The 23,131-nt window shown below is 35.9% G+C and overlaps 1 protein-coding gene across 3 annotated transcripts in view; it reads left to right on the top strand.

Moving 5' to 3' along the window:
* DIAPH2 (diaphanous related formin 2) overlaps positions 1–23,131 on the top strand; it is an 843,900-nt gene that overhangs the window by 437,800 nt on the left and 382,969 nt on the right. For all 3 annotated transcript variants that reach the window (XM_033107889.1, XM_033107880.1, XM_033107870.1), the window contains one exon: positions 3,487–3,616. In XM_033107889.1, the coding sequence (XP_032963780.1) occupies positions 3,487–3,616 (130 nt within the window). The remainder of the gene's footprint in view (positions 1–3,486; positions 3,617–23,131) is intronic.

Here is a 23,131-nt window from a genome sequence, read left to right as displayed (position 1 = left end):
TTTTTGAAGATTTCCAATTTCTGGAACTGCTGTATGTATTTTCATTGTATGAAACTATTTGCAAGACAGAGGATTATAGGGTAGCCTTTTTTCTTTCATCCTTTTGCATCTTTTGAAGAAAGTCCTATGTCCGTCACACCCCTGCCTACCTGTGGCTGATGAGAGGGAGCCTGGGAAAGCAGGGATGCCGAAAGGCTCTTGACTCCTGGTTGGGGCAAACCTTGAAATGCTTACAGGGTAGTCACCACTGCAGTTTAGGCAATCTGGACAACTCTTATTGGAATATTGGATGTTAATGTAAAATTCCCACAATTTCTAGTTCAGCAGATATCAGATGGAAATCAGATGTATTAATAAGCTAACCCAAATACTTTGGAAGTATTTTGTACAAGCTCAGAGTAGATTACTTTTATACCACCCCGAGAGATGTGTATATCCTAGCTGTATACTTGGATGAGCAAATTATTGGATAAATGCCATTAGCCATTAGAATTAATGAAGGTGAATGTTCTCAGTTACTTTCTATGCTGACATTGAACAACACCATAGGTCCTGAGAGAGAGAGACAACGGCTAATGTGGGAATAGTATAAAGGTGGTAAGAGAGACCAAAGACATGATAATACAAAGTAAATGTACTATAATAAGTAAAAGTTCTTTTCCCTTGTTTGTAATATTATATGTTTATTTTTCAATGATTGGCTTAAGGGTCATACACATAGAGTAAAATAAAAAGGACCATATATTTGTCATGCTTGTTCCCTGCCAGGTTGAAACTAAAACTGGAGGCCAAACGAGTCCGGGGCTCGTGCTGCCTGCCCCGCTCAGAAAATAGACCCACACAGGAGTTGGGTCATAGAATAAGCGTTTATTATCAGAGCACCGGGGGTCTGAGAAGGCAGGGGGTGAACACCTCCAAAAACTGCCTTCACAGTCTCAGACCAGCTGGGGGTATTTAAAGGAATACCTGGGCATTCCTCCAGAGGCCACATAATGGTTCCTCCCTCTGGCGATGTGGCTCTCCAATGTGGTCATCAACCCAGAGCAGTGATGACAGGAACCTGGAAAGAATGCCAGGCCGTAGAGATTGTGATCGGCAGCAAGCACAGGTTTCTGGGTAATTTTCAAAAGCAGGAACTGGGACAGGGGATATTCCAAGCTCAAACTGCTGGGAGGGGGTTGATCAATTGTTAAGCTCTAGGACAGGGAGACGTGAGGCCGGGGACATTGCAAGGCCTCTTTCCTGGGGGTCCCAACCGGGCCCTGTTTCAAAACCTGAAAATGGACTCTCTGTGTGTGGTTATTTAAAAACTAAATATTGCAACACAGGTTTAACACTTTGTCTCCCATACTGAGATATTTCTCAGCTTGATAGGACAGTCGCGTGGCCATGTGTACCCATGCTTTAAAGAGAATATTACAATTCTAAATAAGTACATGTGTGCTCTGCCACTCTTTTTGATTTGAACAAAGATACCAAGATATTTATTTAACTGAAATGTTATACTTTATCTTTTTTAAATGTAACCATTGATTCTACTAAATTTCTTGACAGAAATTAAATTAATGGACCTGATACTGTGTAAATATTTATCAATTAAAAATGGTTTCTGAAAAATAAGTGCTTGTAAGTATGCATGGCAAAGCCGAAGTACTAGATCACCCATAGAATTGACACAATGAGCACAATGCTTTTCTATTTTTGTGTTTTCCTTTCTAGTGTTGGCCATGTGCATTAAAAAAAAAAATTATAATAGGCTTGTACAATTTGGTGTCCTGAAAAAGTAGGTGGGGGGGTGGTGGTGGGTGGTGGTGGTGGTGGTGGTGGTGGTGGTGGTGGTGGTGTGTGTGTGTATTTGTCATCACAAAGTTCATAAAATATAGATCAATTTCCTTGCCCTTTGGAAGATGTTCTTTGAATTTTCCCTAAGCTCCTCATGGTTTTAGGATTTTAGGATTTAGGAATTCAGGTAATTTGTAAGAAAAAAAGAAGACATTCTTTCCTTATGGTTTGGAATATACAGAGTACTCTGAAAACGACATACTTTGTAAACATATAACACCATAATCCCAGGTAAAGAGCTCTCTTTAGGAGAGTGAGCCTCCCATTGATTTCTCTACAGCTGCAAGCCTTACTTAAGACAAATTGTCCTTGAGGGTTTTGTTGCTTTTTGTTCTTAATAGGGTGTCCTTGAATTGTGTCATTTCAACCTTGTCATACGTACAAGTGTTTGGTGGATCAGCATGATAATGCCAAGTCTTAAATACTTTACCTATGTGAGATGAAGTAATCCTAGAAATTCTAAAAGGAATCATTGTGACCTCTTGAACTGTCAGCATCATGCTTCCTGTGGCTGCTTTCTCTTGAGTCTTGACATTGATATTTCTTTTAAGTTGTTCATGTCATTTGGCCATAAACAGTTGTTTAAAAGTTGTCGTGCAAAACAGATTCAGTATGGGCCTGATTAATTAAATGAAAATTTTTTTGTTGTTCTTAGTCACTAAAACAATAAGGATTAAATTACTCTGTAATTACCTAAGTATCCTCCATAGCCTTTTCATAAACCTGTTTGTGAAGAATATTCATTTATTCTAAATAGAGTAATCCTTAAAGCTGAAAACCCCTGAATCAATATGAACATCAGTAGACAAACCCATCATGTACGGATTATAGAATTAAAACATCCAGTAGAATGAGAAAACTTGATACTTTATGCCATATTTATCCTTTGTTTTTCAGTAAATCCTTGATTTCGTTTGTAGCTTAGTCTAGTGTGAGAGTTATGTTAAAGAAAGCACTTAGATTCTCATCATAGTTTTTTTTTCTTTTGCCCTGTACTTTAAAAGATTTTTGTCATTCTAACTGTAACATCTCTTTTTCAGTGTCTTTGAAAAGGAAATACAATATGTAAGCAGAGAAATAAACTTTGTCACGTGATCACAATTGTGTGGTCAAATTCTCTTTATAAATCCACATAAGAAATCGTCAGTTTTTCTTTTTTGATGGCCCACGCAAGTAAAGGAGGGTAAAGTGTGCTTACTCTTTAACATTCATTTGCATCACTGATGGCTAGAAATAACTGTAACTTCACAAACAAATCAGTTTTCAAGGACATATTTCTGTGATAAAGCAAAGAACAGAATGCCGATAAAACAAGCACACATTAATTTGGACTCTTGTTATCAATACTTAAATGAACGCTCTTTTCTCACACAAAGCATTCATTTTGCCATAATAATTTCGACATTTCGAATAATATAGATTCAAGTTTAATTTTTCACTTTTTTGGGTCATCCTTCTCGCTTTTAGAATGTGGAGTTCATTATAAAATACAGAACATTGTTACTAGACCCTGTTAGGAACCTACCCCAATCTTTTTTTTAAACTAGTTATAATGAATAGAGTTCATTCATTCATTCCACTTGTTTAAGAAAAAAGTCTTTTTGCATTACTGAAAATACTAAAAGTTTTGTCATTTCATTGCAGATCAGGGATACTAAATCAGCAGATCAGAAAACAACCCTCTTGCATTTTATTGCTGAAATTTGTGAGGAGAAATACCGGGATATCCTGAAATTTCCTGAAGAACTGGAACATGTAGAAAGTGCAAGCAAAGGTAATTGATTTGTAACTGCATTGAGACTATTCCTTGCCAAAGTATTAATGTTATGTTTTAAATGGTGGGATCTATAATCTATAAACATTGATCATACTTTTTTTGTTTCTTTGTACATGTAAGAAAATGGAGTTTCTATTAGTTTATATTTGATAGCATAGTGTGTTTTAATGGCATGCTTTTGACTTGCTTTATTTTTTTTTTTAACTCTGCTAGGTTATTGAACTTTCATATCTCTGATCAGATAGTACGTTCATTCATTCATTTCATAAACACGGGACTGCATTGTTTGCAAAGGAATCATACTATGGGTCTTTTGGTGATATCAAAATGATTGTGAGACTGTTCTTGCTTGAGTGTATTTAAAATCTGGCAAGTAGAAAGAGACATACGTACAAATACTTTATAAAATAAGGATCAATATGAGAAGTGCTACATGAAAAGATAATGTACTGTGGTTTAGATGAGAGAGAAAGTACTTCTGAATGGGTAGATAAGAGAAGGCTTCATGGAAGAGTCCAAAAGGGATTAAACGTGAGGATAGGATTTTTACAGGTGTGGAAAAGGGCATACTTTTCAGAGAGCAAACAGTATGAGCAAGGCCGAGTGGCAGAATGTATTAGGATGAATGGAAGAGTGCGTGACTGTAAGGCTGGAACAGGAAGGTGATCCTCTCAGAGATTTCAGTGTCGTGCTAAGCAGTGTGGTCATCATTGAAGGATTAGAATAGGCACAACTTGGCACCACTGAGGAATAGGAAACGGAACAAAAATGTCTCCAAGGTTGTAATTCGAGCTAATTAGCTTTGTTGGTTAGTGAGTATTGTCTCCGCTTGTAAGAAGTTGAAAAATGAAAGAAAGGAGGATTAAGGAAATACTTTCTCAAGGTGAGATTATATATGTGGAGAAGTACATTGTCCCTCTTAGATAAGAGAAGTACGCCACAGATTTTATATTTTAAATTGTACTGTGGTAATTCCATTTCTCTCTAACTCTGAGGACTTTCAGTAAGGACTCAAAAGCATATATACATTTACCAAGTTTATTACAATCCATACAAACCTGTTAGTTCCCTTTGAAGGGGAAAACAGTGTGTCTATAAAGCCCAAAATATTGTTTGCGTAATTTGTTTAGTTGTCATCTCTGCTGGTCTGCTATTGTCAATCAAATCGTTACCATGTTTCCTTAATTGAATCTAGTGTGTTGCAATTTGTAGTCCAAGGACCAGAATAGTACTGGGAGACCAACTGTGACTCCATAGTACTATTTATTTGCTTTTTTTTATATATAAAAAAGAGCTTGATGATGTGATGGAAAATTATATTAACTATAATAGCAGCTTCCTGGCAGGTGCTTTTCTAAAGAACTTCTATATCTTGGTCCCTGGATTAAAAACACACACCTTTGTGACTAGAGGCATATTTACTAACATGTAAATAAAGTGGAATAATAACAACAGTCAGAAAATTTGTATTATAATTTGAAACATGAGAAATATCACAAATCAGACCAATTCTGAAATTAGATCATTACAGGGCTGTTACTACTTTTTCATTGCCCTTTACCAGAATTTTTGTCTAAATTTTATTAGCTCAGTGTGTAGATTCAATTTCAGAAAGACTTTGAGAGGAATCATGCCAAGGATATGTTCAAATAAAATGATCTGTCAGTTATACAACGGTAGGTTTTAATTCTTACATGGAGCATACTTTACATGAATATATCTGATAAACATTTTTAGTCAAAATAATCTGGAATAACTGTAATGAAATCTGGAATGAAGCTGATGTCAGCTTTGATTTTGAAGTCTGAATACCTGTTTATCTATATCTATGTATCTATATGTGTGTCCGTGTCTAACTCTATGTCATATCGTACACTTTTAGCCACTGCTGCTATCGATGAGGCCTGTGGAGCACAGCCTTGTGACTTAGATAATATAAAATTCTAATCCTAGCTCTATTACTTATTAGTTCTGTAACCTTGAGCTAGTAATTTAAACTTTCAAGGTTTTTTTTCCTCATCTGTAAAATGGGAATGACAGTAATAATATAAATGAGTTAACATGTTCCGAGTATGCAGTAAAACGTTGAGCACATAGTAAATATTCAGTTGTTGCGATACCACTAGTAGCAGTAGGAGTGGTGGTAATTGATGTAATACTATGCATATTATAGTTGTTGCTATTGCCTTATTAGAAGGAAATGATCATAAGGGTTCCAATAGTTCCTCCAGGCTCGGCTAAGAATGTGTTATATATATTCAGTTCTATTTGTTTCCTGTGTCTGGGCTTTTGGTAAATCCTTTCATATTTTTCTTTTACAATATCACCAACTTCTTCCTCTCTATCAATTTCAAGAGCAAAATCTGTTTTTGTGTATTCTTCCTGCCAGTGTATTCAGGAGATTTTGCCAGAAATCCTCTTCCTATTTCACTGTTTTGGCCTCAGCAATCCCCATTCTCACATTATTTTCACTAGTTCTTTTTCTTTCTCTGTGAAATTCAGGCTCAGAGTTCTCAACTCAAAAAGTTCTTAAGCACATTCCGATTGCTTGCACCCCGCTTTCATTGCCTCCTAGTTCTTATTTCAGTGTGCCCGGACATATTTTCTCTTGAGCCGTTTTTAGTCCTTTCTAATAATCGTGTCTCTGTGTTTGATTTCATACTGTATCCCAGGCCTGGAAGTCTCACCTGCCCTGTCCTCCAACACAACGGACTCTTCATTTGTCAAATCACTGTTGAGAATCCTTTTATTTATTGTTTATTTTTTCCCCTCATATTTCATTACAAAGTCTTAGGAGAAAATACTTTTGAATTTAGTCTGCAGGAAAAAACAAATCATGGTGAAACAAGCCAACTACCTTTTATTTATACTTTTTCTTGGTACCGGAGTCTAACTTACCCTGTTTGCTTAACATACATTTCAGTCCTGTTTGAATCTCATCCTGTCACCTCCAGTGCTGTGTATAGCATATATACCGATGGTGCCCCACCCCCCCCAAAAAAAGTACACATCTTAAGAAAGGAAAAAACTATATTAAAATCGTAATACTCAATATATACTGATAACAAAAGATGAAGTCACGTTTGACTTCTGCAATCACAAGAGGTGGTCAAAGTGGTTACCATCAGTGTCCAGACACTTCTGATTACGGCGAACTACTGCTTGAGCAACGTTGACCAAAGTGTCCACTTGTATGCATTTTGTTGGCACCCTTGTTATATTCCACAGTCCACCAGCAAAAATTAAAAGTAAAAAAGAGATCAACACTACATAATTCATTTTATTTGATGATGGGCTATCTCATTGTGAAATGATTGCCTTTGAAAACTAAAATTAAAAGTACCTTTCTTTTTAAACTGGAGAGAGACAAATAAGATGAAACTAATTCAGTTAATGATTGGATTATATAACTCATTTTTAGGGACAAGTGTATGACTACTAATACCTTTTCTCTGTGTTACTAGATTATTAGAATTCGAGTATCTTATTTTGACAGAGTAAGGAAGGAGCTTTTCTGTCTGGCATAACAAATAACTGAAGGCATAGGCCTCAATTAACTGACAAAGAAAAAATTATGTCGAAGTGAAAGGGATACTGAAGGTAGGATATATGTGAGAGCCATAGAAAAATTTATTTTATACTTACTTTTATTCCTTGTAAAGCTGAGCTTCTAAAATTCTGTGTATCTTGAAAGTTGCAAAGCTATAGTGTAAAATTAGCATATTTTACTAGAGCTCTGCAACTCAAAGATATTGGGGAAAAAACACATCATTTCTACATTGAAACAGATATATGTGTAATGGAGTAGAATGCAAAGTCCACATGAATTTTTAAAATAAAAAAGATGACTTCACAGAAATTTCATACTTGCAGCGGATCCCTAGGGGTACGTGTTCAATCTTCTGTTCCATTAGGGCTACTTGGGTGGGAAAAATTTATGAAGCATCGCCTAAAGAATTATAGACTGGTTTTGTTTTGTTTTGGTTTCATGTGTTTATTTATCTATTTAGTTGGTGTATCAGGGAGTGAGGAGGCAGACAGGCAGAGTGAGAGAGGACAGGGGCAAACTTTCTTCTTAACAGATATTCTCATAGCCCGCGTGAATAAGTTCAGAATCAAACAGTACGATGTAATTTTATTACCAGTGAAATTAATAAGATAATATTGCTCTGGTCATTTTATTCGAGGTTAAATTACAAATCTGCAAGTCCTCTCATTCATGTTTGACATACCAATGAATCTGTAGAGAGAGAAAAAAAGGTTGCTATAGAGACCCTGACACCTTTAAAATATTGAAGATACTTCAGATAAGCCACAGTTACCTTTTCCCAATGATTAATTTTAAAGATTACATGTATATGTGCATATATAAATACATATAATAGATGTCTAGATATTATGCTGTATAAAGCATTGCTAGTTACTAAACATAATTTATAAATCCTTTATTATTCCCCCCCCTTATGGCTATCCCTTTAACTTTCAGCTTTGAGGATTTTTACGGTTTGATTTAAAACCTCTAATGTTTTATAGGTCAGCTCCAGGGATTAAACCAAAGGGGTTAGTAAAGTTTAATAAAACTATTCCACTCAATGGGGAAAAATTACAGTAATGTCTTTGAGGGCACTATTAATCCTATGGATTTGCGTAAATCCAACATGAGGTTCACTTCAGTTATATTAGTGCCAGCTTACAAAAGAGAAGCTGGTTACGTTTCCTATACACAGTGTTAATTTCTTATGCGTTAAAGCAATTATTATAAAATTTAATGACCAACTATACCTTTTGATATCTGCCACCTTTCCCTGTCATAGTAAATAACTCTGATTACTTTTTTATCCACTCAGACTTCTTCACGGGATTAATAATGATAAATGTTCGGATTAGAGGACATACTGTAGGGAAAACCATCTATGAAATAAAGAAAAAGAAAAAAGTCAAACAATAGCAGGGTAAAAATATTGGGGAATGTAAAAACAAACAAACAAACAAAAACCATTTTCTGAAGCTCTAGAGCTGGCAGAAGCTTTAGAGATCATCTAGTTCCTGCTAAAAGGGACCCAAGATGGCATTTTGTCCAAATTCATCATTTTACAGTTGAAGAAACTGAGGCCCAGAATGATATAAGAATTACACAACTGGATGGGAGAGTCAATGAAAGTTTGCAGACCTTGTCTGGAGTTATTTTATTACATATATTTCAGCTCCGTTTTTGTTTCCTTTGTGGTCTAAAATATACAACAGAGATTCATGCTCACATATTGGAAAACATATAGAAAGTAAATGCTGACCAAATGAAAGACTTACTGGGCTGTAAATGCTACTTCCTCTGTGTAGTGGTCCACAGTCTCTCTTGCCCGATTTTGATGGAATTACTCTCACCTTTTTCTGTGTCACAGTAGCACGTTAGCCTTATTAGTAATATAGCACATACATATTTGCATTTTTTATTTAATTGTTTGCTTCTATATGTACTCCCTAAATTGAGTTCCTCAGTGGCAAGGAATACACCCCATTTGTCCCAACAGTCTCAGTGCTAGAGCAGCACCTCCGAAGTAGATGCTCAATAAATGTGTACTAACGTATAGCATTGCATGTCATTTTAGTGCAGCAGGCATATTTCAAATTAAGACATGGTGTGAAAGTGCCAAATAGAGACTCGCAAACTCAAAATTACTGTTTCCTGTAAATATGAGAGAAAAAACAAGATAAGTCAGAATGAATACGACACTGGGATTTAACAATATTTCTTGGTCCATATTTTACTCCTTTCAAGCAGAAAGTTAAAATTGGAAACAATTGGGTTAATAACAGAGAAGACCTAAACTAACGGAGAGCACCAAACCATGATGGTTTATGGTGAACAGGAAAGATTAAAAGTCACATGGGAACTAATGGCAGCAAACTGTCTCACTGTAATATCTGCTGAAACTTCTATAACAAGGGCTGAAACTTCTATCTTTTATTGTAATGCCTGAAAAACATTACTTTCATATTGTCCACTGTTGGTTTTATTGACACATATTCGAATTATGGAACAAAATCCTGAAGCATTTAACATGTAGTGGTTACTCATAGGACAAGATGTGAGAGAGTATTAAACTGTAGGACTTCCTAGCAGATATAAACTTTGAGTTTCAGTCTAACTTTGTAGAAGCACAGAATGATAATATGCCAATGTGACAAAATGTCAGTAGCATTGACCTTACTTAAATGTTAGCAGTTGAGTTAAACTGAGTATACATCCTACAGTTACATCATTTTAATACAAAAGTTAAATTGTTTGTATAGCTTCCATTGGACTTTTTCATATATACTGTTTAAAATAGCTTAGAATGCAATTCAGTCAGCAAAAATTATATCAACACCATGAATATCTTATGAAATTTGCGGGAATATTAAGTTTTAGGGAATCCAAGTCGTAAATTTTCCCGTTTGTTATGCTTCTTTCTTCCTTACTCTCACCAAGTCACCCCTAATTTTTTTTTTTTTTAACAAACTGAGTTTCTTTAAAATAATAGAAACCATAAGACTTCTAGAACAAGTATAGAAAATGTCTTCAATCTCAAATGTGAAAAGGACTTAGGAAAGAAAGCATGTTTTCTTGCTGGTGAGTACTCATTACCAACCGGTGTTTTCAATTCATAACATATCAAAACACTCTAATTCATTTTCATTTCAAGAGGAAACTGTGGAAAATATTAAGATCTTCAATTAGTAGTAAAAGGAAGCTGAGACCATGGCCATTTTGATTTGAGTAAAATGTTTCAACGTAAATCAACGTTTTTTTTTTTAATTAAAGTTTATTGGGGTGACAGTGGTTACAAAGTTACATAGAGTTCAGGTGTACAATTCTGTATTACATCATCTATATATCACATTGTGTGTTCACCACCCAGAGTCAGTTCTCCTTCCATCACCATATATTTGATCCCTTTTGCCCTCATCTCCCACCCCCACCCCCCTTACCCTCTGATAACCACTAAACTATTGTCTGTGTCTATCAGTTTTTGTTTATTTGTTTTCCCTGTTCTTTTTGTTGTTTTCTGTTTTATATACTGCATATCAGTGAAATCATATGGTTCTCAACTTTTTTCTTTCTGACTTATTTCGCTTAGCATTATAATCTCAAGATCCATCCATGTTGTCACAAATGTTCCTATTTCATCTTTTCTTACCCCCGATTAATAGTCCATTGTGTATATATACCACACCTTCTTTATCCATTCACGTATCGAAGGACATTTTGGTTGTTTCCATGTCTTGGCCACCGTAAACAAAGCTGCAATGAACATTGGAGCACACGTGGCTTTATGTGTAGATGTTTTCAGATTTTTTGGGTAGATACCCAGGAGAGGGATTGCTGGGTCATATGGTAATTCTATTCGTAATTTTTTGAGGAACCTCCACACTGCCTTCCATAGCGGCTGCACCAGTCTGCATTCCCACCAACAGTGTATGAGGGTTCCTTTTTCTCCACAGCCTCTCCAACACTTGTTACTATTTGTCTTCTTGATGATAGCCATTCTGACTGAGGTGAGGTGATATCTCATTGTAGTTTTTCTTGGCATTTCTCTAATGATTAGTGATGTTGAGCATTTTTTCATATGTCTATTTGCCATTTGTATGTCCTCTTTGGAGAAATGTCTCTTCAGGTCCTCTGCCCATTTTTCAATTGGGTTGTTTGTTTTTTTGTTGTTGAGTTGCATGAGTTCCTTGTATATTTTGGATATTAACCCATCATTGGAGGCACTGTTTGCAAAAATCTTCTCCCATTTAGTTGGTGGCCTCTTTATTTTGTTGATGGTTTCTTTTGCTGTATAGAAGCTTTTAAGTTTCATATAGTCCCATTCGTTTATTTTAGCTTTTACTTCCATTGCCTTTGGAGTCAAATTCATAAAATGCTCTTTGAACCCAAGGTCCATAAGTTTAGTACCTATGTTTTCTTCTGTGCAGGGTATTGTGTCAGGTCTTATGCTTAGGTCTTTGATCCATTTTGAGTCAATTTTGGTACATGGTGACAGATAGCAGGCTAATTTCATTCTTTTGCACATGACTTTCCAGTTCTCCCAGCACCATTTATTATAGAGGCTGTCTTTTCTCCTTTGTAGGTTTTTGTCTTCTTTGTCAAAAATTGTCTATCCATTTTTATGTGGGTTTATTCCTGGGTTGTCAGTTCTGTACCATTGGTCTACGTGTCTGTTTTTCTGCCAGTACCATGCTGTTTTGATTATTGTTGCCCTGCAGTACAAACTAAAGTCAGGGAATGTGATATCTCCAGCATTGTTCTTTTTCCTTAGGATTGCTTTGGCTATTCGGGGCTTTTTTGTGGTTTCATGCAAATCTGATGTTTTTTTGTTCTATTTCTTTTAAAAATGCCATTGGGATTTTGATGGGGATTGCATTAAATCTGTATATTGCTTTGGGAAATAAGGACATTTTGACTATGTTGATTCTTCCAATCGTGAACACGGAATGTCTTTCCATTTCTTTGTGTCTTCTTCAATTTCTTTTAAGAATGTCTTCTAATTTTTAGTTCATAGGTCTTTCACATCCTTGGTTAAGTTTATTCCTAGGTATTTTTGTTGTTGCAATTGCAAAAGGAATTGCTTACTTTTTATTTTATTTTTTATTTCTTTTTCTGAGATTTCGTTATTAGTATATAGGAATACAATGGACTTTTGTATGTTGATTTTGTAGCTGGCCACTTTACTGTATTCGTTTAATGTTTCTAATAGCTTTGTGGTGGAGTCTTTAGGGTTTTGTATATGTAGCATCAGGTCATCTGCAAAAAGTGACAATTTGACGTCTTCATTCCCAATTTGGATGCCTTTTATTTCTTTCTCTTGCCTGATTGCTCTGGCGAGGACTTCCAACACTATGTTGAAAAGCAGAGGTGATAGGGGACAGCCCTGTCGTGTTCCTAAACGTAGAGCGAAAGTTTTCAGTATTTCACCGTTAATTATGATATTAGCTGAGGGTTTTTCATATATGGTCTTTATTACGTTATGGTATTTTTCTTCTATTCCCATTTTATTAAGTGTTTTAATCATAAATGAATGTTGTATCTTGTCAAATGCTTTTTCTGTATCTATTGATATAATCATGTACTTTTTCCTTTATTTTGTTTATGTGGTGTATCACATTGATCGATTTGCGTATGTTGAACCATCCTTGTGCCTTGGGGATGAACTGCAGTTCGTTGTTATGTATAATCTTTTTAATGCTTTGTTGCTTTCGATTTGCTAGAATATTTTTAGGATTTTTGCATCTGTATTCATCAGACATACTGGTTTGTAATTGTTTTGTGTTATCCTTTCCAGGTTTGGTATCAGGGTAATGTGGCCTCATAAAATCAGTTGTGGACTATTGTCTCTTCTTCAATTTTTTGTAAGATTTTCAGGAGGACAGGTATTAGATCGTCTTTGAATGTTTGGTAGAATTTAATAGTGAAGCCATCTGGTCCTGCACTTTTGCTTTTGGCAAGGTTTCGGATGACTGATTCAGTTTCCTTCCTGTTGATTCGTCCATTTAGATTTTCCAGTTCTTCATGATGCAGCCTACCACGTTTCCTCGAAAATAAGACCTAGCCAGACCATCAGCTCTAATGCGTCTTTTGGAGCAAAAATTAATGTACGGCCCGGTCTTATATAAGGCCCACTATTTATATTATGTTATGTTATGTTATATCATATCATGTCATAGCATGTCATATAAGACCCTGTCTTATATTATAGTAAAATATGCCCGGGTCTTATATTAATTTTTGCTCCAAAAGATGCATTAGAGCTGATGGTCTGGCTAGGTCTTATTTTCTGGGAAACACGGTAGGGAGGCTATATGTTTATAAGAACGTGTCCATTTCTTCTAGGTTATTGAATTTTTTATAGACTTCTGTAGGCATTTGTCAGGGTACCTTAGCTTTTGCATTGCAGCATCTTTTTCTGCTAGGCGATTCTATGCATTGCTTAATGTGAATCACACCATTGCCTTGCCTGTATCTGATCGAGCGTAGGCTTCTGCACTTTTTCCAAACTGAAATGACAGCCCCTTCCCTGAGCTCTTTTGAGCCTTAGGTATCTTTTTGAAGCCGCAGCTTAAATCTCACCCCTCCATAATGGCTTCCTCAACTGTTTTGACTTTGCCTGGGCTCTCACTTTCCTCTTCTTCTGTAGTACTTATTGGAATATCTTAGTTTGATACTTGATCCTCTCCTGCATTACAGTATAAGGATTCTGTGTTTTTGACTGCATCCCGGCATGGTGCTTTCTGAAGTAATGTAAGACTTCATTAATCTGATTTACAGGGTAAAATCTGACACGGTAGTGGCATGGGAAACTCAGCACAGTGAATGCTTATTGAACATCAGCCTCATACTAGGCGCTGTCTTTATATAACCCCAGAGTGGATAATTAAATTAACTAACATATTGACAGATATTTAATTTCAACTTCTTACACATTACACAACAGGTAGAAAAAACCAGGTCTTCAGAATGTGTTTTTGAAAACTAATCTATGGTTTTAGAAATCATTATACTGGTTCCCCATCGAGTGGGTTAGGGGCTGGAAGGGATCCCGTAAGGGGCTTCTGGGGTGCTGGTCATGGTCTGTTTCTTGATCCAGAGCCTGTTTTCATGGGTGTGTTTAGTTTGTGAAAATCCATTCCGCTGGTCACCTATGTGCATAATGTATGTATGCCTTAACAAAACATTTTTAAAAAGCTGGTCATTCATGTTTTTGAAATGTGTAGTGTCTTAGGAAAAGTGAGAAAGATCCCGCATTTTAATTCAAAAGGGTTTAACCTGTGCTTAGGTCACATTCATTGTATAACTATCTGCTGACAGAGTTGATCTTATGTTATTAGAAATAATTACTTTTTTCTTTTTCAGCAAGTTGTATGTCACTTAAGGATTTGATCAAAGTGTCTTTTAGTCTTAAGAGGTGATGTGTGCACTCTAGTATTTAAAAAAAACCTCCACCCGTATTATATACCATGTAAACATTCAAGGTGATTTTTCTAGAGTTCTTGTCAATATTATGCTGTCTTGTATATTGTTGAATCCTAACGTGTCCCAAGCATATGCTGAGTTAAAATTTTCACCAAGAGACTGTCACTGCTGTCATTGTTATCGCTGTGTCTTTGCTTCAGTGTCAGGAAATAGGCTATGTGGGAATATTGCTCAGTTTTGTCTCATTGTAAATTCAAGCTCGTTAGCTGAAAAGTGAATATTCATACATCAGATGTTACAACTTGATTGACTCCTGAAGTAAAACCCGGGGACATACTGATGCAATAGGTTAAAGAACTGATGTTGTGTGGTTATGTCAAGGTAGAGAAGGGAAAGTAAGGGGAGAGGTAAAGAATGACATTAATGGAGAAAGAACCAGTTGTCTGCTGCCATAGCAGAGTCAGAAGAGGTGGCTCATGCCCTGAATGGCGATTCCCTTGTCCCTCGAGGGAAAATTGGTGGAATCTGGAAATCAACTTGGTTACGGTTCCTTTGCTTTCATGACTACCATGGCTTCTGACAGAGTCATCAATAAGGATCAGCCGGGTTTGAAGGACATAGGAGGGAGGGATTGCAGGCGATCACAACAGCAGTATCAGAGCGACCTGAGCAATTGCCTCCATTCTCCACTTTTCACACCTTTCTAATACGGCTGGAACACAAGGACCAAGTCGTAGGGGGCTACACTGCTGGCGGGATTCCTTGAATTTAATTGGGGTCTTTATCTGGAATACATATTCTACAACTTGATGAAGTAAATTGGTAAGTGACAAATATAATGTTTACTTGTGCCAATTTTATATGACCCAAACTGCTTAACAGTATTTCCACGCGGGACAGTCGGAATGGAGCTGGCATTTTTATGTAAACATGCAGTAAAATAGTAAGAGAAAAAACCCTGAGACCTATTGGAAACTAATAGCTCTGTGGGAAAGGATTCTAGTATAGTCATATGTGGAAGAAACACGTGCTAGAAATAATATGTGCAGAGAAGAGAATCATAACATTTTATGCGTTCTAATTTCAACTTTGTTGTTACTTACTGTTGAGTCATAGTTTGGCCATTTAACTTTTCAGAGTCTGTATCCTCATTTGTACAATAATGGTCCTTAATTTGATAAATAGTTGTGGTTGTATTTAGCTTACTTAATCCCTCCATGTGATTATGATAATAAAATTGGATATTCAGTGTGGAAATGCCTTAGAAGTAGGGTGATGATTGATAGATAGATAGATAGATAGATAGATAGATAGATAGATATTATTCAAGCTAGTATGACAGTGTTAATTCCATATGATTTCAGTCAGGTTTTTTGTTTTTGTTCAGTCCCATTTTAAAAACGAAGGTCAGAATTCACGTTTTAAATCATAAAGCTTTCCGAAATAATACACGATGTCATTAATTTTATTTTCATCACAGGTTCCTTTACTTTTCTCCATTTTTCAGTCTTTTAGAAATATAACTCTAAAAGCATGATCACAGAGGCTCATCTCATGAGTTGATCATAAAAGTTCCAATATCTTATTTTGTTAGAGTATCTCCATCCTTAGTATGTATAAAAATTGAAGAAAAGAAAACACGTGTAGTTTTTAATTGAATATTCTAAGTAATAGTAAATGTTTAGGGGAAAATAAAATAGACATGAATTTTAAATATTATTATAATAACTAATAAAAATAATAATAAAAGATTTCTTTTATGTGCATTTTAAAGAAAAGAATTCTGCTAGCATTTGTAGCAGAAAACCCAAGTCTAATGTTTATACTAGTTATTGTTTATTCACTTAATTATGCATTTTTCCAAATACCTAATAACCATTTATGACGAGCTCACTAAGTGCCAGTCACTGTATTAAATATGGTTTTATAGAAAAGGAGACTGAATCTCAGAAATATTATGTGAAGTGCTCAAGGTCACACAGTTAATAAGCGCTGAGATTTTGGCTACTTCTATATTCCTTGTTCTTTTCACTGTAACATCACTGAGAGTAATATCAAAAACAGAGTTGAAAAAACTGTAAAATAAAAAATTGTATCCATAAATTTAAGAGAAACTGAGAAAGCAGTGCAAACCTTGGTGAATTCTGTATTAATGGGAACACTGATTATTATAATCAGTAACACCCAGTGACACCATACAACTGTCAAACTACAGTACACCAATAAATATATAAAAATGATATCATTAGAATTTGGGGTTCCATTCAGTTGATGTTTGCGTGTCTGTGTCCACAGAGAACAGTAATACACACTGATGATGAACGAAGAATAAATAACTCCATTGGCCACACTTCTTGAAGGATATGGTCATCGACTAAACATGTTTATTTTACTCTAATAAGACAAGTACTTGTGGTCCCAGAGTTGTACATTTGTATCCCTTGTGTTAAATATGTCACTTTTCTTCAGTTACCTATGGAGGTATGGATATGCTTCAAATTAATTTTTGCGTTTATTCATGTATCTTTTCTTACTAGAAACCACCATAAATAGGTGGTCTTCTAAAGGAAATGAGTTATCTCACACATTTCTATTAATTGGCTTAATTTATATGCCAGCTTATTTAGAAATTCATTAGAAATGATTCTTAACCCTTAAATGGGCAAATGGCACATGGACAGGACACTCTCAGAAGAAAAACATGCCAAAAATGTTCAACCTCATCAGTAACGGAAGAAATGCACATAAAACAATAAGCTACAAGGCTTAAGCTATTGGATTGGCAGAGGTTAAAAACACACAATACCATATACTCAGAGCTGGTACAGGTGGTATAAGGGAGATCCTTATGTGTTAATGGTGCATGTTCCAGATGACTTCAGCTAATTTTGGAAAGCAAAATGTATTAAGAGCTTCAAACTAATTGCAGACCTTTAATTTGTCCTAAGAGGATGATCAGAAATGGGCACCAAGATTTATGCACCAGAACTCCATTGTAATATTATTTATATCAGAGAATCATTAGGAACATCCCAAATAGCTAAAAATTAAGAGAAATGGTAAAATGAATCATAGAGTGTACATATAATGTAATATATTTTGAATAAAATCAAATTTTCGATGAACTTTAATGGCTGAGTGCAAATAAATTTAAACACAATTATATACAATAAGATCATAGTAATTTAGTATACTTAGCAGTAATATTTTCTGTCAGTAATATTTTTGTGTTTTTCATATTTTCTATGTGGTGTATACAATTGCATTCTTGTTATTGGCAGTAGTTATGTTCTGTGAAGTCTGAATTATCAAATACTGAACCATTGTTCCCAGGAGTAATACAGGGTTAGGTTCCTGTGAGCCTCTGGTTATAACATTTTCATCAGCTGATCAAAACATCACCTTGTTTTATGTGTGTTTCTGTTTAAAGACAACAATTAAGATATGTATGGTTGATTCATTAACATTGAACTCACAACCAGCAGCTCTATAACTCATGCCTGAAAGAAGCCTATTTAACACACGTATTTTCTCTGTAAGGCACATCACAGCCTTCCTACATATAGGAAGTCCGCACAGCACTTTAGCACTATGCCTGGGGGTCATTTTTAAAAAGGAAAAATCACCAAAAGAAGCACAAAAATGAGGAAAACATGGCATTAATTAGATCACAAAAAGACAGTTGTTTATAGTATGTGAGCTGAGCCAAGAAAGCAGAGTGTCACCTGTTCAACCTCAGCTGGAAACATGTGCATGAGACACCTCACATTCTTCACCACTCTGCGCATGTGTATGTCTGTGAACGACTACACAGTCACTGTGAGTTTTGACTGGGGTTACAGATAAATTTCAGCAATCAGGCAAATTCACAAATACAGAATCTATGAGTAATGATCATCCACTGTATATTTATATGTATAAATGTAAAATAATGCAATGATATAACTCAGCCTTCAGTTCATTTATTCATTCACTCATATCCTGAACAAATAATTATCGAGCACTTATCATATGCCTCGCAGCATTCTGGACACTTGGGCTACAATAGTGAATAAAAGTTCTCATTTTCATGGGGGAAATAGACTAATGTAATATAATTCCATTCTGTCATCAGTGGTATGAAAAAAAGTAAAGGCAAATAAGAAAATAGAGGATGGCGGAGGGTGCGGTATTACATACAGTAGTCAGGGAGGCCTCTTTATGGAGATGCCATTTGGCCCGAAACTTGATTATACAGAGATAACAAGCCACGTTCATATCTCAGTAAAGGACATTCCAAGCAATGGGAAGAGTGAATGCAAAAGACCCTGAGTCTTCTACATGCAGACTGTACTTGAGCGAGCCAGTGTAAGTAGACCGAAGTGAGTGATAGGAAAAGAGGTTGAAGGTGTAGCCAGGGGCAAGAGCGTGTATGACCTTTTAGGCCCTGGATTGGACTTTAGCTTTTATTCAGAGTTTGAAGGGAAACCGTTAGCAGGTTGAAAGTATGGGCGTAGTGAGATATGACTTACAGGATTTAAGAGAATCATTCAGGCTGCCATGTGCAGAAATGGATTGCAAGAGGGCAAGAGTAGAGGGAGATCAGGAGATGATTGAAGTCAATCAAGTGAGTAAAGATGGGATAATGGTGAAGGTTATGAGAGTCCACTTACTATTTTTTTAAAGATTAAGCATTTGCTGATAAATAGGAGAAGGAGTATGACGTTATGACTTCTTCAACACTGACTCCGGAGGCTATAACTCGAACAACTGAAAAAAGATGGATTTGCCATCGATTGAAGTGGGGAAGACTGTACGAGGACCAGGTTTGGGAGTTGGGAATATCAGGAGTTCAGTCGTGTACATAGTAAGTTTTATGTGCCTACTCGATATAAAAATGGATACATCAAATAGGCGGTTGGATATGAGACCCTGGGATTCAGGGAGATATTGGCGTTAGAGAGAGGCATTTGAAAGTGATCAGCACCTAGATAGTATTTAAATCCATATGATTGGTAAGTGCACCAGGAGAGTGAGAGTATATATAGGGAAGAGAAGGGACTGGAGTACAGAACCCTGGGGCTATGGATCCAGGTAACCAATAGGGTCCTTTTGAGTGAATTAGAAGGAGACCAGCCATCTGAGAGGGCGTAAAGTCTCCTGGCCACTTCCGGCATGTAGAGGAATTGAATTTGATTGAAACACTAAAGAATAATGATAAGTACAACTTTAGATATGCTCTATTAAACCAGTGCACCAGATGTTGCTCTGTTCTGCATGTAGTATATCGTTTGTATTATCTGTGAAGGAGCCTTTGTTTTAAGGAAAGTAAATACTAATGCACTTGTGTACACATACGTGCATAAAATACTACACATTTGTATGTATGTGTATATATTAGCCCTGAAAATTGCGTACTTCTCTCTCTAAACTCTTGATCGCCATCCAAGTCCGTATAAAGTTATTTGGAGAGTAACTGTACACACATGAAATCATACACGGTGTTCTGGGTTTGAGAGGCTCTGCATGTGTGCAAAGACACTTATCACCTAGAAATTCTTACATTTTTAAATATGTCTGATTATTTTTATTTATTTTGGAAATCTTTGGTTCCAACGTCTTCTAATCAGAACTCGGAACATATGCAAGCTCTTAAGAAAAGTGCATTGAGGAAAACCAGACACCATTTTTGTGGCTTTAAGACTCTACCACTGTGTGCAGTTCACTCTCTATTTTTTTCATTAGGCATGATTGACGAACAAAAACCGCATATATTTAAGTTACACAGAGTGATGTTTCAGTAAATGTATATGTTGTCAACAAGCTAATTAACATATCCATCGCCTCACAGAGTTACCTTTGTGTGAGTGTGTGTAGTGAGAACGCTTGAGATCTACTCTCTTAGCAAATTTTGAGTATACAATCCGTTATCATTAACTATAGTCACCATGTTCTATATTAAATCTCTGGAATGTACTCATTTTATAACAGAAAGTTTAGACCCTTTGATCAATTATCTCCCACTTGCCCCTATCCTCCAGCCTCTAATCTACTCTCTTTTACTATGAATTCAACTTTTTTTTTTCCATTTCACATATAAATGAGATCATGAAATATTTGTCTTTCTGTGTCTGGCTAATTTCACTTAATGTAATGTTGTTGCAAATGGTTGGATTTCATCTCTTTTAAGGATGAATAATATTCATATATATATATATACACACACACACACACATACACACATACACACACATATATATACACACACACACATATATATACACAAATATATATATATATGTATGTATGTCGCATTTATATATGTACATGTCACAGTTTCTTTATCCATTCATCTGTCCATGGATATTTAGATTGTTTCCATTATCTTGGCTACTGTGAATAATGTTGCAACGAACATAGGAGTGTAGATAACTCTGAGATAGTGATTTCAGCTTGTTTTAAAGGGGAGACGGATAACTGTGTTTGTATTTTGATTATATTTCTGCAACATAATCTTTCTGATGGGAATTAAAGCAGGCAGGTGATCGCAGGACATGGATGCAGTTTAAACACAGGTACAGATCATGTCGATAGTAAGCGAGGGTGCTGTGGAAATGAGTGCTGTAACATTCCAGCACACCGTTGCCCTGTGGCAGTGAGCAGCACCGTTTCCGACACCTTTGTTTCCGCTGCCTTTTCATTGGTAACAATGAAGGTAGACTACTGTTCCTCCAGAAAAAGCAGTGAGCCAAACACTAGCCCTGCTAACGGCTTTCCTGGAGAAACACTATTTACCAAAATAAAGCCTAGAAAAGTGAAATTCAAGGATATGCCTAGTGAACTCCATCTGGATGTACATAACCAACTAATCTTGAATTACAGACGGTCAGCACCAGAAGCGTTATCTGGTTTCTGTTGTCCTCTTCTAGTGACAGGATTATACGAAAGTGATCACTGACATTTTAATTTTGCCTCTTTATGACTATTTTACAATAGCAGCAATGTAGGTTATAGAATTTTCCCCACTGTCAGTATTTTTAATAAACTTGGAATTAATACCTAGAAAGAAACATAGTTCTTAGCCTTGAGAATGTTTTCAAAACCATAATTTACGACACAATTTAAACTCTTTCATTATGCTCTAATCTTATTTTATAATAATATCAAGTCTTCCAAGATCTGTAATCTCTTTTTAGTAACTGAGGAGCCATAGCAGTGAGAGTGGACAGGAAAGGAGAGATTTTGGAAAAATGCAGGACTTAAATATTGAATGGATTTGGGGTGTGACATGAGTGGCAGATGAGGAAACCACGATGGGTTTCAGATAGAAGGGTTGCAAAAACAGGGGGAATATTTGTATGCAGATATATGCAATAATTTGAAATTACCCGTATCTATTTTTCAAAACACACATGATTCCCTGAATGGATTTCTCTTCGAGCATCAGCAGTGTAATAAAACTAACATTCCAAAATAGCATAAAAATTCTAGAATTACCTGCAATTTCAGATTCAATATCAATTAAGTTTGGAAGGACATATAAAGAAATGTTTATTCTGCCTGATCATATTTCAAAACAAATATATAGCAGGGTCATACATTTAGCATATTTGTTTTTTGTATTCTATCTGCGTTTCTATTTTCAAAATTAATTATTTCTCTAAGATTTGCTGTCATGTAAAGTAGTTAGCACGTAAAGATATATTCTGAGCCTTAATGCGATGTTAAAGGCTCATGAAGTTCAAATATTTTGCAAAATATAATTTAATTTTCTGTGGCTATTAATCACTGCCGAATCGCTTCTCTGTAAACACAGTCATGTGCAAAGTAAATCACACTCACAATTTGTTATATATGAAAAGAAATGTATATCTATAAACAGCCTTTTTTCTTCTTGCTTGTCTAACAACCATTATCAGTTAATCATCTTCGTTCTAGGCCTCACTCTGGTGTTCCATGGTCTTAAATCAGTGGGAAGTTGTTGTTAATGAAGCCGCTTGCAAGATGTTGTTTAGGACCATATTCGTGTTGAAATATTAAAACGTGTACATGATAGGCAAATATCTGAGATTGGAGGAAAGAAGAGCTCTGTCTCCCATAAGTGATTTCGAACCTCAGCTAGAAGCAGTTAATCTGAGTTAAGTCAATTCTACATCATTCTCCAGATTCTCGAATTCTAATTTTGTGCCAGGTGAACTTGAGGGAGTAGCTCCAGACAAGAGCAGCGGCGCTGTCGCTGGTCAGCATTGTTCTGTTCAGCAGTGCTTGCTGCCAGCTATCCAAGCGTGCAATGTGTGAGCGGCTGTGAGCGTGCAAGTTCTGTAACACCTTAATTAAAAAATCAGTAGTGCCTGTCCCTGTGCTTTTGCCTGAGCTTTTTGACTCAGGTGCTTGATTTCCGCTGTTTTTTTTATTTTTATTTTTATTATTTGCTTGAAAGAAAAAAGAAATCCCTCCGTTGACATTCCGGGGGAAAAAAACGTGCTAATTAAACTGTTATGGAACATATTATCCTCTTTAGTTTTATACTGAGAATTTTAATGCAGTCACTGTAACAGGCTTTACAAATCAGAGTTTGCTGG

Source organism: Rhinolophus ferrumequinum, chromosome X (assembly GCF_004115265.2).
Source record: "Rhinolophus ferrumequinum isolate MPI-CBG mRhiFer1 chromosome X, mRhiFer1_v1.p, whole genome shotgun sequence".
NCBI classification, from domain to species: Eukaryota; Metazoa; Chordata; class Mammalia; order Chiroptera; family Rhinolophidae; genus Rhinolophus; species Rhinolophus ferrumequinum.
This window is presented reverse-complemented; position numbering and strand designations above follow the sequence as displayed.